The following is a 26,967-nucleotide window of genomic DNA, read 5'->3' on the forward strand; positions in this document are numbered from 1 at the left end:
TGACGGGGGCTGGGGGCCAGGGATGGGCATTCAGCTCCAAACCCAGGGTGGCACCCGCAGAAAGGCCGGGGTTTGCTGTGCTTGTGTGTCCCTGCCTCACATCCCCCCACTTCCTTCACCCGTCTGAACCCAAACTCAAGGTTGAAATGAGCACTGGAAAGGATTGGGCAGAAATTTCCTGGCATCACTGTGCCCCTCCATGATCCCAGGGGATTGATTCCTTTCCAGGATGAAGGTGGAGCACGTCACCGCTCTCCTGGGCTCTGCTGACCCGCGTGGAGCTGAACCACACCGAGGAGATTCTAATCCCCAATTAGGGTGTTTGTGTTGACTTTCTGCTGCCGGCACCGACTTCCGAGTCATTATCCTCAAAAAAAAAGAAAAAAAAATCCCATTTTTCATCTTTCCCTTCCTCGTGTGGCAGCAGAACCAGTTTGAAAAATATTTTTGCACAGGGTTAATGGAGCGTTGTCCAAATAACCAGAGTGAGAGAGAGGGAGAGTATCGGTTACACTGCGGGGAGAGGTCCCATCAGAGGGAAGCAGAGGAGGAAGGAGAAGAGGAAGGATTCCAGGAGCTCCCTAAAGCACCAGCACTTGGTGGAGGGCCCCAGAAAGCTCCCAGAGAGCTGCAGGCCCAGCTGGGTAACTCATTTCCACCTGCAGGGTCGGGATGACCACAGGATACCGGGATTCTCCTGGGGACAGCAGCTCCCACAAGAGCTCGGCTCCCACAAGAGCCAGGCCCAGGGGAGGGGAGGCAGAGACTCCGCCACCTCCCCGAGAGCTGGGGAAGAGAAATCCAAAATAAAGCAGCCCAACCATCGGCTGCCGGTGGCAGCAGCTCGAGCAGCCACAGCAGCTCCTGCCGCCCTGCCAGTGCCTTGGGCTGTGCTCGTGTGTCCCCTGCCCCCGTTTCTGTCCCCTCGCGGGGACACGGAGCCCTGGCTGCTCCCTCATTACTGATTAACGCCTCCGTCACGCACAGGCGGCCGGGACAAGGTCCTCCCGCATCCCTTTGAGCCCCGTGAGCGTCGCTTCTCACCCCGAGCGGGAGCTGCCGGCCCCAAACCCCCTCCCGCAGTTTTTCCCTCGCTGTTTTCTCGCCCCAGGGTATGGAAAAAGCCAGCTCGGAGCCCGGGCAGCGGTGACCCCGCCGGCGATCGTTGGGACGCGGGGACTGTCGGTCGTGGTGCTGAAAATCAGCTCGGTTGTGAAAATGGGTTTGAAAAGAGTGTCTGGGCCGCAAATGGGAAGAGGGAGGCGTTGATCTCCTTGCTCAGGTGCCGGGCACATGGGATGGGATGGAGAAAGAGCAGTGGGCTCTCCCTTCCCAGCTCCCTCACGCTGGGAGGGACAGCTCTGTCACAGCCCAGGAGCATCACCCGTGTGCTGGTGACAGGGACAGGTGGCCACAAGAGGCACCTCCCGCTGCTGTGTGAGCGTCCCGAACCTTTCCTGAAAGAGAAAAAACGCCTGTGGGGATGTCAGCACAGCCTCGGTGCCGTGTGGGATGTCAGGAACACATCAGAGCTGTCCCCAAGGGTCGGCACAGGCGTGATGGGGCTGACAGCGAGCGCCAGCGAGTGTGAAATCCCCCCGGAGGTGACACGGGTGACACTCCGGGGTGCTGGGGGAGCTGCAGGGACAGGCAGCCTTGAGGGACGCGTTTAATCCCAGTTTCTGGGCTGGAAGAGCGGGATGTGGGAGCGGACACACTCCGGGAGTCCCCACAGCTGGAACCGCCGCTCAACCCCTCCGCATCCCGGGCTGTGTCTCCCTCAGGAGCCGCTGGGATGTTTCCTCACCCCGCTCCCCGCAGGAAAAGCCGGACCCAGCGCCCAGATAAGCGGGAACCGCTGGCGCCGGTGGCACCGGGACACGGTCTGGCCCTGCTGCCGTGGAGATCCCAAGGTCCCCGCGGGGCCACGGCGCCTTCGGGCTCCCCTTTCATCCCTGCCCCAGCTGGGTACGTGCCCACCTTTCACTCTTCCTCCTCCTCCTCCTCCTCTTCCAGCCCTGCTGGGCAACCTCCCCTCCCTCTCTGGAGGCCACCGCAGCTTCAGCTGAGGAAACTGAGGCAGGAGGTGAAGCAAACCAGGTTGTTCCCAAAGGGACAGTGGCATCCAATCCCTCAAACCCGGGTCATCCAGGGACCCCTGGCCCGGCCAGGACAGGGCAGGGCAGGAGTGGGCGCTGCCCTCGGAGCCGGGATCCTTCCCTGAGCGCGCTCGCAGCTCCAGGGATGAATCACACTTTCCCCCCGGGATCAGATTGCAGCTCCTGCTCTCCAGGGGCTGGATCTGGCAGCGCAGTCCCCGGCACAGCCCCGCGCCCTCGGCAAACAGAGCGAGCGGGGCCGCAGGGATCGCCGCTCCTAAATCCACGCTGGAATTCCGTCGGACACTCCACGGAGCTGCCGGCGCTGCCAGAGCCCTGCAGCCGGGCTGGAACTTCCAGCCTGTCCCTAAGGATGGTGTGTGGGGACAGCACGGCGACAGAGCCGCCGTGGCAGTGCCAGGCTGGTGGCGGCTGTGCCACGCTGGGTCCCTGCCCTTGGGGCAGACCTGCCGTGCGTGACGGGAAGGAAAAATCCACCGGGAAGTTGGACGCAGCCCCAGGGCGCCAGAGAGGGGGTGAAGAGCCCCACAGCCGCTCTTTGCTCCCCACCACCCCTCTCAGCCGTGTTGGGGCCGCGGATCTCCGACTCTCCGTCTCTCCAAATCTCTCCTGCCTTTTCCCCTCGCCTCTGGCAGCGCCGGGAACACCCCTCCAGCTCTGTTTACCGGGGCAAAGTCCACCTTGTCGGCTGCCGGCGGCGTCTCCCTGCGCGGCCCGGCCCCGGCGTGTGGCTCGGGCTGTGCCGGGGCCACCGGAGCCGCCTGTTGCCTGGTTATACCCACAAAACATCCCCGTGCCGGGGCCTGGCCCGGGGTATCCGCTTACGGAGCGGGGGAACAGCTGAGCCTCCTCACTCCCCACCCCGCCCTTGGCAGCTCATCACATAAACCTCAGCCCGGGCTCGCCGCTGTCATTGTCCCCTGCAGGCCCTACAAGGGTTGTTGGGATCCGCAGGTTTCTCCCCTTGGCAGCTCTGGATGGATATTTATACACCCAACTTGTGCGAATTAACAGCATTCCTCTCTGATTGAGTCAAAAATAGAGGCGCTTCATGGAAAAAAAAAAAAAAAAAAAAAAAAAAAAGAGAGAGAGAGAGAGAGAAAGAAGGTGTGGCACTGAAAAAAAGCAACGGGATCCAAAAAAAGAGAAAAAAAAAATACACCACTCAAATCTCCCTTTTCCTTTTAAAGCTCTGTTCCCGAAGGACGGACCCAGCGCCGTTATTTTGAACTTGATTTCTGCATCCCAGTGGCCAGCAAGCCATGGGCAAGGTGACGGTGACAGCGGCGGGGTGGCACCGGGCGGTGTCGCCGGCTGTGGCGTGCGCTGCCAGCTGCTTTTGGGGCACCTAAAGCGGAGACTTCCTGAGAGGCGAGTGCCGACTTCCTGGGCACGGCAGGAGCGGGACAGGGCTGAGGTAGGCTCGGGGGATGCCACACCAGGGGTGGCCAGGCCAAACGGTGACCCTGGGATGATGCACACACACCCAGGTGGCAAAATGTATCTAAAACTGGAATTATGTGTAGGTATTTGTTGGTGATATGGTGGGCAAATGTGGGTTTAGGACCCGCGGAGTGGGGAGGATGAGGATGGGCACCGTGGGAGGGAAGAGCTGTGGGTGGGCAGAGGTGGGGACCCAGGTGGGTGAGGGCAGTGGGGCTGTTGGACAGCCAGGAGTTTGACCGTGGCCACCACGGGGCTTTGCAGAGAGAAACGTCAACTTCTCCATCCCCAGAACCGAGGGAAAAGGGTGGCAGGGATGGGTTATGGGCGGAAGAGGAAGCAGAGGCCGTGCTCTGCCATTACTGGGGTTTGTGGCTTTGTGGGCCGGAGAAAGGCCCCCCAGGTATTGGTGTTTAATCCGTGGAGAATCAGTGCAGGGCCGTGCTACCAGCACCCTCACAAATCCCATCCCACCCTCGGCATGAGGCCGTGGCATTTGGGGGGGCATCCTCCGGCATTTCCCCTCCCACCACAGCCAAACCCCAGAGCCCCAGGGGGACCCCACGGAGGCACCCCGTTATCCCCATCCCAGCCCTGCCCAGAACCCCGGCGGGATGGGGACCTGTGGATCCAGGGAAGGAGCCTCCAGCGGCACGGGAAGGGACCACATAACAAACTCAATCGCCCATAAATCAGGGCTGAGAAGAGCCGGGGGGCGCGATGGGGGCTGCTCCTCAGGGATGCGGGCTGGCTGCAGCCCGTCCCTGCGGCTGCCTCTGCCAGGGATGCAGAGAGCCGGGCCCTCCCCGCCCTCCTCCTCCTCCTCCTCCTCCCCGGGGCGGAGGAAGGCAGAGCCCGCAGCTGGCACTGCAGGCGGTGGCCGGGGGGAAGCGGCTGCTCCGGGGAGTCTGATTTCCAGCCCTGTTTATTAATAACCCCTCTCCGCCCCATGCTAAGCCCCTGTGCAGCGCAGAGCCGGCGGCGCTGGGCTCCAGGGGAGGAAGGTAAGAGCCCACCCGGGCCAGCAGGACCGGGCAGGAAGGAGTTGGGGTCCCCCGGGGGAGGGGGTCCCGTGGGTGCGGGATCCTCGGAGAGCCGGGGCAGGCGGGAGGGCAGGGATGGGGTGGGGAGATGTGAGGATCAGCATTCCCGGACCCTCAGGAACGATCAGGTAAGGGGGGAAGGTCCCTGTGGGGCACGCAGGAGTTTTGGGGGGCCCTGGGGTGGGAGAGAGTTCCCCCCGCCCCGCTGGGAAGGCAGCACGGAGCCCTCCCCTCCCGTGCTGCCCATGCCAGGCGGATCCAAGAACTTTGAAAAACAAGCGCTGGCAGAGGGGAGGGCAAGGAAAAAGGGGGCAGAGGAGCCCTTTCCCCACCTTTCCAGGGGCTGCCCCTTCTCCAGCCGCCCGCCGCGGAGTCCGAGGCCGCGATGTGTCAGCAGTGCCGAAAACTGCCTTATTAGGAGAGAAAGTATCGGTGAAAATCAGTTCTTTGCTGAAAGCCGTTGCTCCGAGCCCAGGGCTGCCTGTGAGTGAGTGCCAGCCTGCGCTCATTCCTTCGGGGATGACTAGACATGAGCTCAGCAGCGTGGCCGAGAGGTGAGAGCATCCTCCCACCGACCCCACCGAGCTCCTGGCGGCAGCGGGGAAAGCCCCGGCTCGACCCCCGAGCGTTGTTGTCTTCCATCCCACCCCAAAAAAGCAGCCGGGAGACGGCGAGGGCCGGGCTTTGGCGGTGGCAGCCGCAGGTGCCGTGGCTGGGGGACAATGAGGGATCGGATGACGCTGCAAAGCGCGGAGCTCGCCGCCTCCTGCTGCAGACGCTGCCGGCTCGGCTCGCCCGGGGCTCTCTGCGTGCGGCGTTCGCTCCATCTCAGTCATCCCGGAGGCCGCCTGTGCCTTCCAGCAGCGCATTCCCTTGCCGTGAGGTTATGCCACACCGCGAAAATCCCGGCGAGTTTTCCAGGGAGTGCTCACGCTGCACGGGTCAGGTCGGTGCCTCCGGGGAGGTTGGCCCTGGCAGGTTGGCACCGGAGCAGCTCTTGGGTTTGGGGTCTGGGTTTGAATCCTTCGTGGTGGTCAGACACTTTAATAGGGTTTTAATAGGGGGTTTCTTTCCTTATTTTGGACAGTTTGGGCCTAAGTTGTCACCAGAGCGTTGAGCCCTGTGGGTGACACAGGCATGGTCACAGTGGGACCCCCGTGGCTCTGGGGGTCTCACCAGGTGGGGAGGAAAGGCTGAGACCTGTTACACTCATTGCTCTGCTTCACATCCCCCTCTCCTTTCCAGGGACCTGATGGCACAGCCCGAGCCCCCTCCAGAGCTGCAGCTGGATGAAGCTGGAACACCCCCAGCCCCACAGGGAGCAGCTGAAGGAGCTGCTCCACACCCAGAATGTCCCCACACCCCGCTGGAGCCAGCAGGGAACGGATCTAAACCCCTGCCCAGGGACAGCTCAGACCCCAGCCAGGAGCTGCAGGCTGCCAGCAGAGATCCCTCCTTGGAGAAAAACACACCAGGGACCCAGCTGGATGAGGGCGCAGCCAGGGCTGGGATCCCTCTGGATGTGGACGTGGCAGGAATCCCGCTGGACGTGGATGCAGATGGGACAGGAATCCCACTGGACATGGATGCAGATGGAGTAGAGATTCCACTGGACGTGGATGAAGGTGGGATCCCAGCGGGCGTGGGTGCGGCAGGAGTCCCGCTGGACGTGGATGAAGGTGGGACAGGGATCCCACTGAATGTGGATGAAGGTGGGACTGGGATCCCACTGGATGAGGATGCAGATGGAGCAGAGATTCCACTGGATGTGGATGAAGGTGGGACAGGGATCCCACTGGCCATGGACACAGACAGGGCAGCGATCCCAGACAACGCGGACGGGGCAGGGATCCCGCTGGACATGGACACAGAGGGAGCAGGCAGCCCTCTGGATGCTGACGCCACAGAGCACCAGTGCCTGACCCTGGAAGAGCTGGGGAACTATTTCCAGGAGTGCATCGAGATCGTGGAGCAGCTGGAGAGGGAGAGGGACAGCCTGATCGCCGAGCTGGCCCAGCTGCGGGAGCCGGCGCTGCAGGAGATCCGCCATGCCCACGAGGAGATCCAGGCAGCCTGCAGGCTGCTGGCCAAGGTGGAGCTGGAGAGGGACAACCTGCGGGACGAGATCCGGCAGATCAAGCAGAAGCTCTTCAAGGTGACCAAGGAATGCGTGGCCTGCCAGTACCAGCTGGAGAGCCGCCGGCACGACCTCTCCCAACACGCCGCCTACCAGGGCGAGCTGGAGAGCCAGGCCGGGCAGCTCTCGGGGGAGCTGTCCCAGCTGAAGGAGACCTGCGAGAAGGAGAAGGAAGCCCTGAGGCAGCGCCTGGAGGCTCCGCCCTGCCGTCAGGACAACCTGTACCTGCAGGAGAGCCGCCGGCTCTCCGTGGAGTTCGAGAGCTTCGTGGCCGAGAGCCGGCGGGGGCTGGAGGAGCACTACGAGCCCCAGCTGCTGCGGCTGCTGGAGAGGAGAGAGGCCGGGGCCAAGGCGCTGCAGGAGATGCAGGGAGAGATCCAGGGCATGAAGGAAGCCCTGAGGCCCCTGCAGGGTGAGGTCAGCCGGCTGAGGCTGCAGAACCGCAGCCTGGAGGAGCAGATCGTCCTGGTCAAGCAGAAAAGGGATGAGGAGGTCGGGCAGTACCGGGTAGGTGCCCCCAAAGGGCACCACTCTGCCTTCTTTTGAGAGTGGGAGTCATGCTCTGCGTCCAGGGGAATGTGGATGCTGCAGGATTTGCTTGTAGGGCTCAGGGAAGGAGCGGGGTGGGTGAGGATGGGCAGGATGTGGAGTATCTCCTGCTAGCTGGAGTCAAAATTATCCCACACCCTGGCATGGACCAGGTGAAACATCAACCCCTGGGCTTAAGGCAAACCCAGAGAGGTGGTGGGAAAGCTTGGGGCTTCACACGAGCTTGGAAAAGAGGTTTCTCCTGAATATATTCACTTGGGTTTGGCCCCTCAGAAATGGCTCCAGGGAGGAGGTGGAAGGCATGGGGGATTTCCTTCCCGAAGCTCAGTGATGCTGCTGAGCACAGGCACCACACACCCACAGCTCCTCCGAGCACAGCACTGAGCCAAGGCGCTTGGAAAAGCCAGCTTTAAGTACAGGTGGCTTTTCTTTCAAATCCTTCTCCTGCTGGGGCAGGTTCTGCCCTTCCTGCTGCCAGGAAGGGTCTCACCCGTGTGCCCACAGCCCCGGGGCCAGGCTGCCTCCTGGGAGGGTTATTTCTGGCATCCCCTGGGCCTGAGGGACAGGGCAATTCAATATCTCCAAGAGCACATTTGGCAAAGAGGCTCCACAATTAATCTCCCCACTTTCAACACTCTCTGTTCTCGGCTCGCAATCGCCGCCTCCTTCCAGCAGTTTCTGGAAGGTGCCATTCCCCTTCCATCACGGGCTCCGCCCTGCTGGGATGGGGATCAGAAGCACCAGCACCCGTGCCATGGCTTGTCCTGCATTTTCAGGGTCTCTTGGACCCCTGGTGTGCCTCCACATTTTCCTTTTCCCAAATTCCTTCTTTATCTCCCTCTGACTCATGGGTTTCTACAAGCTCTGGCAGCTTCTCAAAACACACACGAAGTTGTTCAGGGGACAAAACCAAGCAGCCAGGAGAAGCCTAAGGACAAAAGGCAGCCCCAGCCCAGCCCAAATTCCCACCTTTGTATTAAAACCAAGTTTTTCTTTTTCTTTTTTCTTTTTTTTTTTTTTTTTTTCCAGAGGTTTTTAAAGCGGGCAGTTGGGCAGGGGCAGCCTGGCCGTGCTTGTCCCGACCAGCAGCATCCACAGGGAGAACCCTGAGGAGAGTGAGGGAGCACTGCTGGATCCTCCCTCAGCTGATCCACTCCTTTTGTCCCCGCAGGAGCAGGTGGAGGAGCTGGAGGACAGGCTGAAGGAGCTCAAGAATGGGGTCCAGCTCCAGCAGCGCAAGAACCAGGAGCTGGAAGAGCTCAGGACCAGCCTCCACCGAGAGCTCTCCATCTACAAGTGGGTTGGGGTCTCATCCCTGCGGCGCAGAGGGGCTGGGAGGAGGAGAGGGATGGCGGGGAAGAGCCCACAGCTGGGGGACAGCACTGGATTGTCCTCCTGGTCCCCAGTGGGCAGCACAGCAGGAATTCCGGCTCCTTTTGCCCCACAGCAAAGAGGGATTTGCTGGGAACTCCTGCAGCAGCTTCCCAAGAAGCAGGTGTGGCAATTTAAGTGGTGGTTTCCTTAGGAATATGTGGAAAGGAGCTGAGGTTTGGCTTCGGGAAGCTGTGCTGGGGATGCTGGAACTCTCCTCTCCTGGTTTCGCTCAGCTCTGCATTGCATGTGAATTTCCAAAGCTCCAGAAAACCTTCATGAGGAGTTTGTGGATTGTTTTACACACTCAACTTGGAGCTGTTGTGTTATTCCAGCCTCAGCTGCACACTCTCTTTAACATTTTCTGCAGCCTCACAGCTCCTCTAGCATTCCTTTTCCCCCTTCTCCACCCAATCCTCCTCATTCAAACACATTCCCTACCCCAAAGTTTTTTTTTTTGGTCCAAGCACAGGGATGAGCTCTCTCAGGGGACAAACTGCTTTTAGGATTCAGCCCAGATCCCACCACCACCCTGGTGTTCTCCCCTACCATAGCCCAACATTTAATCCCAAATGCAGCACTGGAGTCTCTTAACTCCTGGAATCTACAAATTGCCATCCCTGGGAGCGACACCTTTAATGAGTTTTCACATTTGCTCTGGGGAGCTCAGGGTTAAGTGCAGCTCTGAGCTGCCTTTTCCAGCAGCTCCCACCAAAAATGACATTCCCTTCTGCTAAACCCTCTTTGCCAAGGGCTCTGGAAGGGCTGGGCCCACACACTCTCAACACCATGGGCTCAGCCTCTTGAAGTGTTTCCCTACTCTTTTTTTCCATTCTACAAAAACAACATTTTTTTTCCTCTTTTCTCCAGCCAAAGCCTTGATGTAAATATTCCATAGCCTAAATCTCCTTTCTCCCCTCACAGGAGCTGCTTAGAAATCTACGGCCACCTCTGCAAATCGGAGGAAAAAGCAGAGCAGGACTGTTAGAACCACGGAATTTTTCCTCTTTGTAGCAAAAACCAGTGGACAGAGGGACACAAGGGACGTCTCCTCGTGCTGCTTTACCCTGCCTGATGGGCAGCAGCTGCCTGGAGCTGGGAATACCAAACCTTTTCCCTGGGTATTTCCCCAGGTGCTGCTGCTGCTCCTGTAGTAAAAAAAAAACACCTGCTTTTCCCCAGAGGAGCAGAACAAATCATCTTTGTACTGAACAGTGGATATGGGTGAGGAATAACTGGTTGATGTTTTGCTGTGTTTGGGAAAACGTTGTCTTGTTCCAGATTGTTTAAGGCTGCACAGAAAGTTCTGGAAGCTGTTGTTAGGGGGGGGTTGACTTTTCAAGTTTACATGCAAGAGAAGCCTTCTCCTGCAAAGAGGATTTTCTTTTGTATTTCAAGAGTTTCTGCTGTACTGGGACATGCTCCACAGAAAGGAGGTGGTGGGGAAGAGGTTTCCACTTTATATCGAGTCTCACACTGAAAATAAAAGGTCAGAGTTTAAGGAGCCTTTTCACTCTCAGAGCTGCGTCTCAAAAGCCCAAATTCGTCTGCCAAACTGAGGTGTTTGTATCAAATTCGTCCTGCAGTGTAACAAAAAAACAGTTGTGGAGAGGGCAAAAGGCAGAGTTAAAATGCAGACAGCAGCAGGGCTGGAGGGGAAGGACAATTCAGTGATTCGGTGCCTGCTTGGGGGTTCAAGTGTTTATTAATTTATTTCACAAACCAGAAGAAATGAGAGGGGGAGAAATACCCAATTTGATGTCTTAAAAATTTTAAAAAAACATCTCTACCAGCACCTCATGGACACACATAGCTAGAGGCCACATTCAGCTCCCTGAAAACATCCTCAATAAATCAGTAAAAAACAGCACAGAACTCCCCAAACTTGGCAGCGTTTACGTAGAAAAACTTTATTCCGACTGAAGAACTTACACGCAATTAGTCATGAGGAGATGGAGAGTAACAGGCTGCTGGTGGCACTGGACACCCGAGTGGAAGACGTGCAGGACCTCGTGGTCGAGGACTAAACTCCTAAAAAAAGCAGTCCCATCCACATTTTTCATTTGTTTTCCACCAGCTGCCAAGGCTGTTGAGGGCACCGGGGTCATCCGTTGGTACAAACAAACACCTTTTACAACTTGAGGGCTCCCTCAAGTTTTTTTTTTTTTTTAAAAAAAACCCATTTCACAGAAAGGAAAGAAACATGATGTGAAAAACACAGCTCAAGAAACACACAATAGAGCAAAAGACATGGGAGGTCAAGGAGGCTCTGCAGGAATAGCTAACGAATCCAAACCGCTGGCGCCCAGCAGGAGGGAGGAAAGGGAAAGGAAGGAAGGAACGAAAAACCCAGAACTGCCAGGAGAGACAAAAAAAAAAAAAAAAAAGAGAAATTTCAGTTCAAGTCAGAACTTGCAAGTCTCGTATCTGCAAAGGCAGAAAAAAAGCCACAAGGTACAGATAACTAAAGGAATTCCAAGGCTTCTGAGCTGTACTGAGGAGGACAAGACCTTCCACACCATTTCTGAGCTGTCGGGGGATTAACACTTGGATCATCTCTGTTGGCTCAAGCCCACTCGGGCAGCTCTGCCAATTTAACTTTTGTTTAAATTAGGCAAAAGCCTGTGGCTGGAGCAAGCAAAAGAGAGAGGAGAAAACAAAACCTAATCCCAAGCTTGCTGTGTGATGAAGGCAGTTAAAAAGGGACAGCCAGACCAATAAAGGAGGCTCCTGCAGGAATTCTGCCAAGGAGCCACAGCAGGGACCTGGCTGAGAGGGGCTGAGCCCTTTTTTGCTTTTGGGTGGTGAGTTCTCAGTGTGTGGGTGGAAAAGCCTGAGGGGACCTACAGGAGGATGGCTGAACACAAAGTCTACGTGTGTGTGTCTCAAAACCAGTGTTAAGTCAATATCAGGGCTGAGAGGGAAGAGAAGGAGAAAAGACTAAAAACAGGGTGAAGTTGCCATCTAGGATCCTTGACCTTCAGGATCCACGCTTCCTTCGGGGTCTTCATCGTTGTAGATGTTCTCTGCCTGCAAGACAGGGATGGAGACACTGAGGGAGCATTTCCCACCCCTTTGGACAGGATTCCACCCCCAGAAAGTGCTGCCCATTTGTCATTTGCAGATATGGATCACCCCGATCCCATTAATATTAAAGCAGCAACACAACCTTATCCATAAATCAAAAAATGTCCTGCAAAAAGGAATCTGCTAAAGGAGAGTCCATTGCAAGACTGAAAAAAAGTGTTTCAAGTATTCATTTTGTAGATCCTCTACTCAGCAGCACTTTCTAAAAGAACTACACAGGAAGCTGCCAAGAACAAAATTTAGAGATAAACAAACTAACAAGAAAAAATTAGGAAAATGGTTTTGTTGAAGGTCAAGATTGTTTTCCAAAACCTTCAACAGCTGGGAATGTAGGGGCCAGCAAACTGTTCCTGTTCAGCAGCACCCTTTTCATCTTTGGAGAATGAAATCTCAAATATTCTTTAAGACAATAACACAGAAACCTCAGTTTCATCCTTGGTTCTCAAACACAGAGGGGAAAATTTTCCTTCTGCACCAGCACTTCCAAGTTTTGGTTTTTTTTAAAAACAAAACATCTCCCGAGTATTTGGAAACAATTGCTCTGGCCAAAGCTAAAGGGGATTTCACTGCCCCTCTGAGATTTCAGCAGTGCTACAAACTGGGTAATTGTGAGGGCTGTCAATAAAAGCAGGAATGCTGAAATCCAGGATTTTCAACACCTGCACCTCCCCAAACAACTCACCATTTGCCAGACTTGCATGATATTATCTTCTGATACAGAACAAATGACCCAGGGCTCATTGGGATTCCAGGAGAAATCCGAGATCTTTGCAGTATGACCACCATGGATAAACTGGGATTGGGCAAACAAGAAGGGGAAAGGTTTGAAATTTGCACTGCAGGGTGAGTAATAGGTGAAAGTAATTAATGAGAGTGAAAAGACTCACCAACAGCTCTGGGGGACCATCCTCAGCATCTTCAGGGGATTGCTCCTCTCCAATTTTACTGCAAAAATAAAAAGAGGCAAAAAAGGTGGGGGTTGGTTTGGGTCTTTTTCTGATGTGTGATGAAATTAATCAGTAATTTTTTGAGGAATTTGGGATTTACCTCAAGTCCCAGACGTTTAGCCTGCGGTCTGTGCCACTGGAGGCCAGGATGGTTTCATTATGGGGAGACCACTGAACCTGCAGACAGGGATAAATTTAAAAATGGGTTTTGTGGAGCTGTAACATTTCCCAACGCTTCACTCTGTACCCTGAAAAGCTCTACAAGAACTCAAACTGATAAAAATGTGTAAATAACAATTAGCACAGGAAGAATCGTGAATATTCACACAGAAAACAAGAGAGACATTTCACCAAAAAGGTGCCACCTGGAACTTTCCCTCTAACAAAACCCACGTGTTTGCAAGTGCAAACAGCTCCCAAGGGTATTGGCTGCTCCTTATCTTAATAAGGATTGCACAAATAGAACCCCCGGATTCCTTCAGCAGCAGGCACAGCTCTCACATGAAAAGAAATCACTGTAATTAAGCTTAACTGCCCAAAAGCTCACATTTAGTGCTTCTGCTGGAGATAAAGCTCTCCAGAACACACCACTTATAATAGGATCACAGGATTAGGAAGGAACACAGAATTCTGCACACTAAGGTGGTATTTCAGGATTCTGTAATTTTATTTAGACATAACACAGTCTGAACTGATAATCCCTCCACCAAAAAAAAAAAAAAAAAAAAAAAAACCTCTACATATTTTTCCTCTGATTAAGGCACGAGCTGGAGATGGAAATATTTAATCTGCTAAGCAGGGGCTGCCCATGATGTGAACATTCGCTATTTACAGCAGCAAAATCGGCAATTATCTTTTGTCAGAGAGTGTTAGAGCTTCCTGCAGGACCAGGCTGGGGAGATGGAAACACTGCAGCCATTTCCCTGGGCCTCCTGCTTCAATCTGCTGCCATGAATAATTTAATGGGCTGTGCACTGCTACCATTTCATCCTTCTGCTGTGGTTAAAGCTCCAGAGCATTTCCCTGATCCTTTTCTGGACTCTCTTTCTGTACTGGAGCTCTGCAGCTCCAAAACAACACCCAGAGAAGTATAAACAGATAAAAGAGTAGGATATGAGTCTAAGTGCAGAAACATTGTGAAAAAAACTACTTTTCTATTCCAGTAGAACTAAGTCTGTGAGGATAAAAGATAAAGATTTTTGGTTTTATACCTGAAATATTTCATCTTTATGTGATTCAAAGGAGTGCAGCTTCAGTTTTAGGTTCCTCAAGTCCCATAGAGCAACAGTCTAAGGAAAAAAAAAAAAAAAAAGCAGAAATATTTTGTTGAAGTAACCAACATGTCCATCCACCCCAAAAAGCGAGCAAGGACCCTCCAAGATGCAGGCAGAAATACCTTATCAGCCGATCCTGTGGCCAGGATGAACTCGCTGTAGGGGTTGAAGGAGAGGCAGTTCACCTCAGCTGTGTGAGCATCCACGGAATGACTGGGTTTGGAGGTGTTGTTTGACCTGGTGTCCCAGCTGGGAAGGGAAAGCATGGAATTAGCAAAGGTTTGTATCCCATTTCACTCATAGTGGAGATGAGGAAGATTGAGGGCCACAAACAATTTGTGAAGGGGTTCCCCCACTTACATCATGAGCTTCTGGTCATCAGCAACAGATCCAAAGAGGGATTCATGGAGCAGGTGCCAGGACACATCCTCCACCACCGCTGTGTGTCCCGTGAAGATGGTCTTGGCATCCACCACTTTGCCTTCTTTGGGAACAGCGCTGATATCCCACAAGCAAATGGTCTTTAAAACACCAAAAACGTCCAAAAATTACATCTTTGGACTCTCCTTCCCTCCCTCCCCCTCAAAGCCAGGATGTTTTTGCCCTTCCCAAGGCACAGCAAGTGCAGGTTTAGCCCAGCTGTGCTCCAAGCACTCACATGATCATCAGAAGCACTGAGCAAGTGCCCGCTGAGGTTTGGGTTCCAGGACAGCCCATATCCCTCCTTCTGGTGCCCACGGAGACGCAGGTCTGGGTTGCACTCTCCAGAAGGATCTGCAACAAGGCAGGGTAAAGATCCCAGTGGCTGGAATCATTCCTAGCACATCCTGGGATAGCTGGGATTAAGTTTATTTAACTTTATTTTAACCCAGTTGCCACCTCCATGCTTTGGCCCGAGTTGCAGCTGGAGGGAGGAAGAGCAGCTCAGCTGTTAGTGCTTAAAAAACTCCTCCTGAACACCCAGCAATAGAAAATGGGATATTTTTCTTCCTCTCATCAACTCCCAGCTGCACTTTTGAAGTGAGGAAGGTGCTTTTGGTCCTCCCCACGAGTGGCAAAAGGAGTTACTTTAAACAATCTTGAGGAGCTCATAGGTAAATGACTGTTAATATATTTGCAGGATATCAGGGGAATGGCTCAGCTACCCACCAAACCAATCCTAGTTTCCAAAAAACCCACCTTCTACCACCTCGAACATCTCACAGTGAGGTGACAAAACAAGCAGTGGAAGCACAGGAAAGTGTTTCCTTCCCCAAGGATACATTTGGATACAACTGTTTAAACTTCTTACAAAACAACCACTCCAACAAACACCCACTGAGCCCTAAAATCCCAAATAAGGGGCAACCCACAGCATCTTTCAAACCTCTTTTTACCCCCTTGGGGGATGAGCTGGGTGGTGTCTGAAGCACAGACCTGGTTTGGAGGGGTGTTTGGTGTAATCAAAGACCAGGACATCGCTGGAGGGAGTCTTGGTGGCGATGATGCAGGGGTTCTGGGGCATGTAACGGGCTCTGTTCACCTCGCCCTCGTGGTTTATCTTGATCTCAATTTCAATTTTCCCACTCACTGAGCCAAAGCCTCCAAACTCTAGGAATAAAGAGAGTTGTGAATAATAAGCCAGTTTCAGAACGAGGCGCAAGGAGTTTGATTCGAGCTTTGCTACAGAGCTCTCGGAATAGACAAAGGCGTGGTAAAAACAAATTGTAATCTTAGGATTGTGATACAGCTTGTTAAAACTGCCTTATCTTCATACATAAAAAAACTTAATAATTCATAAAACTGCAAAATTTGGGCAAAAAAGAACGAGTTCTGGATTATTTTAAAATTAATTTACAATGTTTTGGAGAAATACCAAAACAGAATAGAAACAAGTATTTATTAGACAACCCCGTGTTCATAAATAACTTAAAGAAGCCCAAAGATCAAAATACTCATTGCACAATCCAAACTTCCTGTAAAAAGAAGAGCAAACATTGGATCATGAAGGACTTTCACCAGGTGGAAAGATTGATTCAGCCAAGCAAACAGGAGAAATGTCTAACTTGAGACAGCCACAAAGGTTACAAAGCATCAAATTCTAGTTTGATACATGGAATAAAACATAATTTCACCCCAGAGGGGCTGGGACAGCAATCAGGCAGCAGAACTCACAAATGAAGAATGTTTGAAATGTTACACTCCTCTGATACAAAAAAACCATTCTTTTACACTTGTGTAAAATTTTTTTGCATGACTTTACCAATGTGGCAATAAAAATAGCAATTAAAAGCGCTGCTGGGAATCCTTTGGGATTCAAGGTCAGTTTCTGAGAAAGAGGGAAGGGAGAGGTTTTCCCACACACAAATACTGTTGCAATTAACCTCCACCTTCTGTTTCCATCATTAGATTATTTAAAACATTCAAAACCCAGACTATTTGTCTATTAAGGAGGCACCACTTAGAAATAAATTATTTTAGAAGTAAAAACTCAGCTTTGCTGCCTGAACTTTAGAGAAAAACAAATCTTCTGTTGAGAATGGAAGGGGAAAAAAGGTTAAAAATCTCCTTTTTTTTGGGCTCTCACCTCCTTTCTCGCTGTCATAGTGGGAAGCATCAAACTGGGCATCGTCGTTGGGCAGCTGCACGCTGGCAATCACCAGGTGGTTTTGTTCATCTGAGGTGTGGGTGCCCAGCACCAACCTGTGGATGCTGAAATCTTTGCCTTCAGGTCTGCAGGGGAAGAGAAACAAAAGAAAGATCACAAAAATCGCTTCCCTGTGAAGATGGGGAGGTTCTGGCACAGGAGAAGTTAGCAGCTGCCACATCTCTGGGAGGCTTGGAGCTGCCTGGGATAGTGGAAGGTGACCCTGGATGAGATTTCAGGTCCCCTCCCGCCCAAACCAGCTTGGGATTGTGTGATTTCAACCTAAAAGTCTCAGCATAATCCTGGATTTGCTGTTTATTCTGATTAAAAGAGTTAGAAGAAGGGTCCCTTTACCTTGTGACATCAGGAAGCCACTGGGCAGTCAAGCTGGGCCACTCCAGGGCATGGGTCATCACCAAATCATACAGGAAGGGGGTGTTCTTTTTCCATATTTTATATTCCTCGTTGATCACACGCTCTTCCACTGCATCATCAAAGGCTGCTGAAGTGGTTTTGTTCAAGAAATACACATAATTAATTATTTATAGATGTATTTACAGACACGCAGCGTTGTGGGCAGGGAATGGATTAGAGTCAAGTGCATCAATCACACCCTGGTTTGCTATTTGCTCTACTGGAGTAGTTATTAAATGGTTAAAAATCCCCTGTTGCACATGCTAATCCTTTCCTCTGGATATTTGGCAGAGAATTAATATTAACTATGTCAAATTTCGTCCCTGGAAGTGTCTCAGGGCAGGCTTGACGGGACTTGGAGCAACTTGGGATAGTGGAGGGTGCCCTGACCATGGCAGGGGGGGAATGGGATGAGTTTAAGGTTCCTTCCAGCCCAATCCATTCTGGGATGATTTGATGACGATGTTGTTAGAGCAGCACAATAAAATTCTGAGACGCAGCACACAGGGAGGCAAACCCCAGATGTTTAAATGCAGGAGATCCAGCAATTGCCGTTTAACAGACCGGTCTGGGTGCAGCCTTGAACTACTTGTTCCCAGAATCCAGTTTCCCAAGGCTCCTTATGCTGCCTTGTCACTCTCAAAACACTTTCTCGGCCCATCTGTCACCAGCCTCCGGTGCAGAGAAGAAGGCGACGGGCAGAGCTGGGGGAGCTCACCCGCGGAAAGGGGACACCCCCACGGAACGGGGACACTCCAAAGGAAGCGGAGCTCGCCCAAGAAGGGGCTCACCCATGAAATGGAGGCACCCCCAGCGAACCGGGGGCACCCTCAGGGCGCGCGGCAGCGGCCGGTAACACCTCTTTGTCTGCCCGCTGGCCTGGCAGGGCACGGCGCGGCCCTCCCGGCCTCACAAACCCCCTCCTGAGGCCACAGGGGCGGGCAGAGCGTCCCGGCCCGAGCCGCTCTCCCCGGTCGGTGCCGCGGGCCCGGGGAGGCAGCGGCGGCCATGACCGGGGGAGGGGGGGCTCCCCTCAGGCCCCGCCCCCGCGCGCCCCCTGGCGGCCCCGCCCCGCTCCCCTCACGCCGTAACGGCGGGCGGAGGGGGGGGGGGGAGCACCCCGCGCCCCACGGCGGAGGCCGCGCCGCCCATACGGAGCCTTTACCTTCCTTGTCCGCCATGGCGAGGCGGGGGGCGCGAGGCGGGGCGGGCTGGGCGAGGCGGGCGGGCGGTTCCTGCGCTCGCTGCTCCGACCCCTCCGGCCGCGGCTCCCGTCTATTGTTTCCTGCCCCCGCTGCGTGCGGCTCCCGGCGCCGCGCACCCCTTCGCGCGCCAACGCCGCCCAATCAGCGCCCGCCGCCGGGAGGGGCCGGCCAATCGGCGGAGGGCAGGGGGGCGGGGATGGGCGCGCGCGCGGTGGTCACGTGGGTGGGTTCCCCCCTCAGAGCCGCCATTTTCCGGAGCGCCCCCAACGCGCTCTTAAAGGGTCCGCGCCCCGCGCTGAGGGGCGGCTGGTTCGGGGGCCGTTCCCGGTCCCCGGTCCTTGCTCCCGGTTCTCGGTCCTTGCTCCCGGTTCCCTGATTTGGAAGAACCGGTGGTTGCGGCTCCTCCGGTCACCACAGCCGTGGGCAGAGCGTATCGGGGTGGGATTGGACCGGACCGGTGCGTGTGTGGGCCGAGGTCTCCTTCCAGGGCCGCCCTGACACCATCGGGTATCCTCGGCGTGTTATTAATTCTCTCCAGTCACGAATATATTCCCTTTTTCCACATTTCAGTGCCGCGGTGAGTTTTAGAGGCCTAATATTCGCTGGTTCTGGTCGGCTGCTGAGGGTAACCTGGGACCTGTCCACAGCCTGAGGCTTAACAGGTTTAAAAATCAAATATCAAACCAATATCGGGGTTTATTCCTCAAGAGATACCCCGAGTTCTCAATTTCAGACTTCTCTTTCCAACACACCTAGATATTTACCTGAAATTAGAAATCCTGTGTCTTGTTTTCTAAGCCTCGGAGTAAGAAGCAACTCCTGTGTAAAAGTTAAACGATATCTGTAAATTATTTGCGTTGTTTGGGGGAATGTTGGGTTCAGCTGTGCACAAAAATATTAAGGAATGGTTATGATGTCTGGAAATCTGGAGAGGAAAATTAATTAGCCTGAAGTTAATTGGGTTCTTCAGTTTGTGCCTGTTGGACTTAGAAATGAACAGGAAAACGGCAATTTAAGAGATCGGGTGTGAGAATCTGACTTTTAAACGGGGGAGCTGATACAGTTCTCTAGGGGTTTCTTTTTTATGGTTTTATTTTAAAAAATCAGCCAGGAAAGGAGCACAGGAGACCCCTTGCACTCAGGTGACAGCTGGATTTGCCACACACGTGCCTTGAGGTTTGCAGGTTTAAATGTAATCCCTGTCCTGAGAGAATACAACCTTTTTTCCTGAAGAAAAATCCTCTCTAAGGTCATGCCAGGAGGGTTTTGGGGGGCAGTGACACTTCAGGTGTGTGATGTACCCTCCAAAAAAATTTTAATTAGAAAATTCAAATGAACCTAAAGCATGGAAGTTTAATTCCCTGGACAGCTGTTCCCATCAGGGCTGGATTTGATTATTTGTCAATGAATGGAACGCTCAGTGTACACAAGGAAGAAGAAACACAATTCCTCCCGGAAAAGGCCAAAGTCCCCAATTCCCATAAGGAATGTTTTCCCTTTGGCTCCGCCGGGTGTGGGATTGAACTCCCAACTTCCTCTCCTCGCAGTTTGACACAAAACAAAGTGAAACGACGCGAATTGTTGGCGCTGAGAGGAATCCTCGCTGTTCTCCAACAGGTTGAATCGCTCCGTGGGGAAAGCAGGAAGTGAGGGAGAATTCCAGCAGCAGGAAGGGAGGGATTCCTGAGGAGCCCTCAGCCATGGCAGCCGAGGACAGGGATTACAACCTCACCGAGGAGCAGAAGGCTGTGAAAGCCAAGTACCCCCCTCTCTGCAAGAAATATGAATGTGAGTATCTTCAATATTTTTAAAATATTATTATTTTTTAATATTTAATATTATTCTTAATATTAAAGTGCTGTTGTGAGGGCAAGGAAGATAACCAGGAAATACAGAAATGAGAGACCAGTGTTCTTCATCATTCTGAAATAAATTATTTAAGTCTCACCCTGGAAACTTTTCCTCTTCTGAGCCATTTCTTAGCAAATTTTATGCCTCTCATGGCAGGAAGAGACATTCAAAAGTGTGCTGGTTTTGTCTGTGGTGGTTTTACTCGACTTAAAGGTGATGATCTCTACTTTTCCCCACCCCTGGAATGTCTCCCAAGTGGATGTGGGTGGCAGCCCAAGGGCCAGCTTAGGGCAGGGGACCATTCCCTGCCTGGTTTTGTGTCACCAGTGTCTGTCTGGAGGGACTGTGTCTCTTATCTCTGTTAGAATTTATATTTTTAGGTTGTGTTCAGACCCTTATTTGACAGAAGTGCAGGAATAGGGTGACACATCACAACAGCCATGCAGTTTCCAGAGCTGGAGGAGGTTTTATCCCTCTTTTGCATCCAAAGGAATTTGTTTGCTTTAGAGACCGTTGTTGAGAGCCCTTTAATAGCCTGTGATCTCTTTAAACAGCACCAAGAACAATTTTTCAGTTGAAGTGAGCATTTATTTCACTTCCCAACTTAGTTCTGCTGGAATTTTGCATCTCTTTCATCCCTCCGGATAAATATAAATGAGGTGCATGTACAGCTGGATACATGGGATGTTAATCATGCTTCAGGAGCAAAGTTTGCCTTCTATTTTATATTCCATCTTATGTTTTAAATTCTTCTCTTTGCATAATGGCTGCTTTTGGGTGTGGACAGGTGCATTTCCTCACTGAGCTGGAAATATTTGCAAATCTCACCCTCTGCATGAATAATTTTCAGTCCTGCAGACTTCGGCACAAACTCTTTACTCCTTGTGAAAGTTTCTTTTTATTGCTGTTAACTCATGGAAGCCTGTTGGGTTACAAACCCTGCACTGACATGATCACATTAAACAGGGGATTTTTTTTTTTTTTGGGCAGAAATAATCCAAAATTCCACCTGTGCCAAGTTTTTCTAACACACTACAAAAAAGATTTATCACATCTGCAGATGAATGCAAAAATATTTTGTTAGAAAACCAGAAATTTATGTCATCTTTTTTTTTTTTTTAATCCTCGTGTTATAAATACTTTTGGTGACATCATTCCTTTTCTTTTCACTTCCCCCCAGATCTGGATCACACAGCAGACGTGCAGTAAGTGTGGGCAGCTGGGATTTCTCAGGGTGACAGATTGCTTATTTCTTACACTGCTTTAAGCCTGGACTAACAGCCAAGGACAGTTTGCAGATGTAACACCTTGTGGAGCTCTGAGATGTCACTCCCTTGGTACCTTGGTGGTCAGTTTTGTTCCTGCTTTTGGGACACCATAGAATTATGTTCAGTTTCCTTTTTAGTATTTCTCTGGTGCGTCTGACTAAGCCCCTGTGTTATTTGGAAATGTCTTTTGAAATTTCCTTTCCTCCTTTAAATCTCCCCCTTTTAAACAAAATTTCTTCTGTGTGGTTTACTTTTATAGACATCAATTAGCCACATTAGGAAAGAACTTTCTAGCTGGCTGGTAAAACATTTATTTTCCACGTTCTCCAACAAAACTCTTCTGACAAACTTCTCCTTCTAGAAAAGCCAGGTGGTTTTTTTGCTCATTCACCTCCTCTGCCTGAATTCCCATCTTCTGCTCGCTCACCTGCATGTGGCTGTTTCTTTCTGTTGTGTTGTCCAGCATTGCATTCCAGTGATTCTTCCATGTGTTTTTTAGGCCCCAGTGATTATTCCATGTGTTTTTAGGCTCCATGCCTGGGGGGACACGTTGGAAGAAGCCTTTGAGCAGTGTGCCATGGCCATGTTTGGCTACATGACAGACACAGGCACCGTGGAACCTGTGGATACCGTGGAGGTACAGGCAGAAGGTGAGGACTGTGGAGTGTCATGAGAGGGAGAAAGGTACCAAAAATCTCAATCTTTACACCCAGCCCTAGTGCAGTTAAGTAGAATATAATTAAGCATCATTACCTCAATCTCCTGTACGTCAAAAATGTTTTTGTTGAGACAATCTCTGCTTCTACCACACAGGGCATGACCTGTTGTCCCTTCTCTTCCACTTCCTGGATGAATGGCTGTATAAATTCAGTGCTGATGAGTTTTTTATACCCAGGGTAAGTGTTCTGGTTTCAGCTTTTTTCCATTTGTAGGACAGAGCTGTTCCCTGATAATCCCAGCCCTGAATGCAGTGGTATTTTAGGGGAAAAAGGAACACAAAATATACAAGGGCAGGTTGGACAGGGCTTGGGACAATCTGGGCTGGTGAAAGGTGTCTAAAGAGTGGAAAATAACCTTTGTAAGTGGGATTTACTGGGAGTTTCTGCCTGAAGGTAGAAGGTGTGACTGACACATTTCTCCTCCCACTCTCTCTGCAGGAAGTGAAAGTGCTTCACATTGACCGAATGCAGTTCAAAATAAGATCCATTGGGTGAGCTTAAACCACTGTCTGAAAATGGATTGTGGACTTCTCTTGCTTCCTTTGAGGCTTTAAATGAAAATCTCACTGTTCTGTGCTCATCACTGAAACTAATTACAGCATTTGGTAAATATTACCAAAGTTACAACAACTCTCTTCTGTTTTTTTTCGCCTTTACAGGTGGGGAGAAGAATTCTCTTTAGACAAACACCCACAGGTAGGCAGTGGTTCCTCTTTTCCATTTCAGGAGGAGGAGGTGTTGTGTCCTTTAAATCAGACCTCTGAGTTCTGCAGGGATCAAAATATAAATGTGGCTGAAGTACCACTGAACTCAAGAATCTCACTTTCTGCTTGGTTTTGTGAATGTGTCCCTGAAACTGTTGGCCTGAGCATGACATTTCCTCAGCACTAGCAAAACTCAGCAAAGTAACTCAATTGGCTTCCTTTTCGTGATGTTGACAACACAGAAAATCAATCTATATTCAGAATTTGGGTTTCACAGTATTGGTACAGATTTCTGCTTAGTCAGTTTTTGCTCTTTTCTCCTTTCTTTTCTTTTCCTAAAGAATTGTTAGAAGCAAAATCTGATGTCTTGATCTGTGTCGTTTTTAGCATAGCAAATGTTGATGGTCTGTCAGAGGTAAGAGAAGGAATTTGTGGTATTGAGAGGCAATAAAAAAGGGGAAAAAGTTCCCTTTTCACTATTTGGCCTGGCCATTAGTGTGGCAACTTCCTTATTCATCAGAACAAATATAGTTACAGCTTTTTTGGGGAAAAAAAAATGGATAGCATTTGAGTAAAGTGATGAGAACTGGGGATTCTGAACTGGTAAAAGGGATATAATTTTGAAAATCTATTGTTTGTTTCTCTTTTCTAGGGCACAGAGGTCAAGGCCATAACTTACTCAGCAATGCAGATCTGTGAAGATGAAAAGCCAGAAGTCTTTGTCATCATTGATATTTAAAGCAAGAAGAGTGTGGTTGAGTGGATATTGGTCATCATCTGGTGAAAGCCCCTTAAAACTAATCCCTGTGGAAAAAAACTAAGGAATTGGTCAGTTAAAACTGAAAATCGAAGGGAGTAATTGCAGGGAATGTCAGGCTGTTTTCACTGAGACAGGGAATAAGAAGAATTAATCGGGGTTTTGGGAGATATGGAGAAGTTTGTACAGGTTGGAAGTCTCCCAGGGATGCTGGCAGTCAGCTTTTTAGGCTGATACATGTGCTAGGGGCTGTATGAAATACAGAAATTGGAGCTGGTAACTAAAATACTCCCTTTTTTGCAGCGTGGCAGGAGATGATGTTCATCTAGATTGATTTCATTTGCATATTTCATGTTCTAATTCTGAGCTGACGTTCCTCCTCCACATCCCATAAATCCAAAATAGCTGCAGTAGCTCAGATGTAATGTGGGAGAAAAATCTTGAGTGTTTAAAATTAGACACCTAAAAAAACGATGCTAATTAAGCAAACAAACCACCACATCTTTTAGACTACTTAAAAAAGGAGTCGTGCCAGCAGGTGGTGCTGAGTTGTTGTAAATAAATTGCCACGTGAAATCCTAAAGCATGTGATTGTCTACCTGGAATCCTCTTATCACCTGTGCTAACTCTAAAAAGTTGGCAGCTTTGCTGCTCTGGTAGAAGGGGATGGAAAGGCCCCAGGTTTTCCCTGGGTTCATTCCCAACTGTATCATGTGAAAACTGAGTCTTTTTTAAAAAGCATGGGTTGGGTCAGTCTAATTGTCTTTTAAAAAGGACAGTACAGACAATCCTTAAACGTCAAAGGATTGTGGACTTGACTGAATCAAAATTAATCAAAAATAATCAAAAGTGTGGGTTGTTTCTTTTTATACGCAGGATGGCAAATGTGCATTATCTGCTGATATAATTTAAATGTGAGGAGCATAGTCCTGGCCTGCACTGTTACTGTAAATGCTCCAAGTGCCTCACTGTGGTGTCTCATCTTATAAAGTCATCTTAAATTGTTCTGGTTTTATTTCCATATTGTAAAGACTGAGGGATAAAACCCCTCTTATTTTTTAAGCAAGCCTCAGTGCCGAAATAAAACTCGCACTGAAACACCTGATGGTTTTGTGAGTGATCTTGACCAGTGAGTTCAGACACGAATGAATTATGTTTGTGCTGTGTTCCCCCGCTAAGGTGAGCAGACTGGGTTTTTTTATCCATAAGAATTGCAACATGGTACAAAATTTTAATGGTACAAAATAAGTGTGAGTTTGACAACTTGGGGTTTCTTTATCTCGGGCAGAGCTCACAGGCCGTGAGGGCGCGGCCGCCATTGCGGCCCCTCAGAGGCCGCTCGGGAATGTCATTGGCGGGGTGGGTCACGTGACTGCGGCGGCCAATCGGGCGTCGAGTTGGGGTGGCGCTTGTTCTCCACAGCCTGAGGGGGCTGAGGGGAGATGGACACTGAGGGGCTGAGGGGCAGTGTCTGTGGGGAGATGGACACTGAGGGGCTGAGGGGCAGTGTCTGTGGGGAGATGGACACTGAGGGGCAGTGCCTGTGGGGAGATGGACACTGAGGGGCAGTGCCTGTGGGGAGATGGACACTGAGGGGCTGAGGGGCAGTGCCTGTGGGGAGATGGACACTGAGGGGCAGTGTCTGTGGGGAGATGGACACTGAGGGGCTGAGGGGCAGTGCCTGTGGGGAGATGGATGCTGAGGGGCAGTGTCTGTGGGGAGATGGACACTGAGGGGCTGAGGGGCAGTGTCTGTGGGGAGATGGACACTGAGGGGCTGAGGGGCAGTGTCTGTGGGGAGATGGACACTGAGGGGCTGAGGGGCAGTGCCTGTGGGGAGATGGACACTGAGGGGCTGAGGGGCAGTGCCTGTGGGGAGATGGACACTGAGGGGCTGAGGGGCAGTGCCTGTGGGGAGATGGATGCTGAGGGGCAGTGTCTGTGGGGAGATGGACACTGAGGGGCTGAGGGGCAGTGCCTGTGGGGAGATGGACACTGAGGGGCTGAGGGGCAGTGCCTGTGGGGAGATGGACACTGAGGGGCAGTGCCTGTGGGGAGATGGACACTGAGGGGCTGAGGGGCAGTGCCTGTGGGGAGATGGACACTGAGGGGCTGAGGGGCAGTGTCTGTGGGGAGATGGACACTGAGGGGCTGAGGGGCAGTGCCTGTGGGGAGATGGACACTGAGGGGCTGAGGGGCAGTGCCTGTGGGGAGATGGACACTGAGGGTCAGTACCTGTGGGGAGATGGACACTGAGGGGCAGTGCCTGTGGGGAGATGGACACTGAGGGACTGAACTGAGGGTCAGTGGCTGAGGGGAGATGGACACTGACTGAGGGACTGAGCTGGGGCTGTGGGGGGGTGGGCAAGAGGCTGAGGGGATGTGGGGAGATGGGCTCTGGGGCTTAGGGACAGTTTTGGGGAGTTGAGCAGTGTGTGGGGGCTGTGGGGAGGTGGATGCAGGAACTGAGGGCAGCCTTTCTTTAGCCCAGCTCTCTAAAACATGAGAAAATAAATTTATGTGGTTACATTTTAACTTTGCAGACAAATGCTGAGTTATCAGTCTCAGGCTATAGTAACACACTGAAGTGCTCTACTTATTGAAACACTGACAAGAGCTTGCTAGGAAAACATTTGGAATCAACGAAGTAAGTGTTACTCATCTATTTTTTTTTTCCAATATTTATTAAGTACTAGCTATAAAACAGGCCTTAAATTCACCTTGTTCCATTTGCACAGCTGTGGCAGGTCTCAGCTCACAGTGCTGCTCTCCCAGGGCTTCACAGGAGGCCACTGAGAGCTGAAAGTGGGTAATTAAAAAAACACCCTTGGACTGCAAACCCTTCTGGGGATGCCAAGTGATCCTGTTGATGTAGGAAGTTTAAGGACTTTGGAAAATACCTGCACTGGTGGTTGGTAAATGTACAGATCTCAAGGAGAACTGAAAAACGCTGGAGATTGGGAGAGCATTAGGGAATTATTACAGAAGCTTGTCCCGTTCTCACTTTTGCAGAGTTTAATGGCAGCTGTTGGAGGCAGAAGCTGGATGTGGATCAGTGTGGCTGCTCTCAGTTTCTCTGTGGGGAATTTCTGCTTTCTTGGCAGGAACCTCAGACTACAGATGCTGCTGACGGGAAAGGAAGCACAGCATCAAATGAGACCTGAGACCAAACAGTGGCTCTTTATCAGGAGGACCCACTGGGAATGCCATTCTCTGCTCTCAGGCAGAAGGTTTCCTCTGTGCACTCCTTGAGCTTTTCTTTTTTCCTCATTTAATACTGAGCATTTTTAGTTTCTCTACCAAGTGCAGGTTCTCTGATCCTCTGACTGGGGAAATAAATATGACCAAAAAAGCTTATGAGACTCCAGAATTACAAAAGTTGCTTAACCTCTGAGGGAAATTGTGCTTATAAAAAACATTTTTATGCTGTCAAGCACCCTAAAGTTTTACAGG

At 51.3% G+C, this 26,967-nt stretch overlaps 3 protein-coding genes across 7 annotated transcripts; 2 read left to right on the forward strand and 1 right to left on the reverse strand.

The window, feature by feature from the left end:
• Positions 1 to 3,093: 3,093 nt before the first annotated feature.
• Positions 3,094 to 10,822, forward strand: SYNC (syncoilin, intermediate filament protein). 3 transcript variants are annotated; one of them, XM_066204252.1, is made up of 4 exons: positions 3,094 to 3,537; positions 5,852 to 7,250; positions 8,464 to 8,588; positions 9,588 to 10,822. In XM_066204252.1, exons 2-4 carry the CDS (start codon positions 5,859 to 5,861, stop codon positions 9,649 to 9,651), a joined length of 1,581 nt encoding a protein of 526 aa, XP_066060349.1. In that variant the 5' UTR covers positions 3,094 to 3,537; positions 5,852 to 5,858; the 3' UTR covers positions 9,652 to 10,822. The 3 variants fall into 3 exon arrangements, with proteins under 3 accessions (XP_066060349.1, XP_066060348.1, XP_066060347.1); XM_066204251.1 differs by lacking the exon at positions 3,094 to 3,537 and adding an exon at positions 4,411 to 4,567; XM_066204250.1 differs by lacking the exon at positions 3,094 to 3,537 and adding an exon at positions 5,013 to 5,160.
• On the reverse strand, positions 10,549 to 18,332 carry RBBP4 (RB binding protein 4, chromatin remodeling factor). Of its 2 annotated transcripts, none has more exons than XM_066204254.1 (12): positions 18,177 to 18,332; positions 16,952 to 17,096; positions 16,538 to 16,683; positions 15,388 to 15,561; positions 14,630 to 14,745; positions 14,332 to 14,492; positions 14,094 to 14,220; positions 13,909 to 13,986; positions 12,798 to 12,874; positions 12,638 to 12,695; positions 12,433 to 12,543; positions 10,549 to 11,693 (listed from the first exon to the last, which is right to left on the reverse strand). In XM_066204254.1, exons 1-12 carry the CDS (start codon positions 18,190 to 18,192, stop codon positions 11,628 to 11,630), a joined length of 1,275 nt encoding a protein of 424 aa, XP_066060351.1. In that variant the 5' UTR covers positions 18,193 to 18,332; the 3' UTR covers positions 10,549 to 11,627. The 2 variants fall into 2 exon arrangements, with proteins under 2 accessions (XP_066060351.1, XP_066060350.1); XM_066204253.1 differs by having other exon boundaries at positions 16,952 to 17,099.
• Positions 18,333 to 18,470: 138 nt separating this feature from the next.
• ZBTB8OS (zinc finger and BTB domain containing 8 opposite strand) lies at positions 18,471 to 24,620 on the forward strand. 2 transcript variants are annotated; one of them, XM_066204518.1, is made up of 8 exons: positions 18,471 to 18,793; positions 19,834 to 20,004; positions 21,248 to 21,272; positions 21,864 to 21,985; positions 22,149 to 22,231; positions 22,493 to 22,545; positions 22,714 to 22,750; positions 23,411 to 24,620. In XM_066204518.1, exons 2-8 carry the CDS (start codon positions 19,917 to 19,919, stop codon positions 23,495 to 23,497), a joined length of 495 nt encoding a protein of 164 aa, XP_066060615.1. In that variant the 5' UTR covers positions 18,471 to 18,793; positions 19,834 to 19,916; the 3' UTR covers positions 23,498 to 24,620. The 2 variants fall into 2 exon arrangements, with proteins under 2 accessions (XP_066060615.1, XP_066060616.1); XM_066204519.1 differs by lacking the exon at positions 18,471 to 18,793 and adding an exon at positions 18,819 to 18,878.
• The last annotated feature ends 2,347 nt before the right edge of the window (positions 24,621 to 26,967 follow it).

The sequence above is a fragment of the Chamaea fasciata genome, unplaced genomic scaffold (genome assembly GCF_029207755.1).
Source record: "Chamaea fasciata isolate MVZ Bird 193981 ecotype frontalis unplaced genomic scaffold, bChaFas1.0.hap1 SCAF_26, whole genome shotgun sequence".
Classification (NCBI taxonomy): domain Eukaryota; kingdom Metazoa; phylum Chordata; class Aves; order Passeriformes; family Sylviidae; genus Chamaea; species Chamaea fasciata.

Bases quoted from the DNA above. Each gene is read 5' to 3' on its own strand.
- SYNC (XM_066204250.1), top strand. From the start codon at position 5,126: ATGACTAGACATGAGCTCAGCAGCGTGGCCGAGAG. The intron at 5,161-5,851 runs GTGAGAGCATCC...TCTCCTTTCCAG, and splicing joins CTCAGCAGCGTGGCCGAGAG to GGACCTGATGGCACAGCCCG. The intron at 8,589-9,587 runs GTGGGTTGGGGT...CTCCCCTCACAG, and splicing joins CGAGAGCTCTCCATCTACAA to GAGCTGCTTAGAAATCTACG.
- RBBP4 (XM_066204253.1), bottom strand. The intron at 14,221-14,331 runs GTAAGTGGGGGA...TTCCCTTCCCAG, and splicing joins GATGACCAGAAGCTCATGAT to CTGGGACACCAGGTCAAACA. The intron at 12,544-12,637 runs GTGAGTCTTTTC...GCCCAATCCCAG, and splicing joins ATGGTCCCCCAGAGCTGTTG to TTTATCCATGGTGGTCATAC.
- ZBTB8OS (XM_066204518.1), top strand. From the start codon at position 19,917: ATGGCAGCCGAGGACAGGGATTACAACCTCACCGAGGAGCAGAAGGCT. The intron at 20,005-21,247 runs GTGAGTATCTTC...ACTTCCCCCCAG, and splicing joins TCTCTGCAAGAAATATGAAT to ATCTGGATCACACAGCAGAC. The intron at 22,232-22,492 runs GTAAGTGTTCTG...CTCTCTCTGCAG, and splicing joins ATGAGTTTTTTATACCCAGG to GAAGTGAAAGTGCTTCACAT.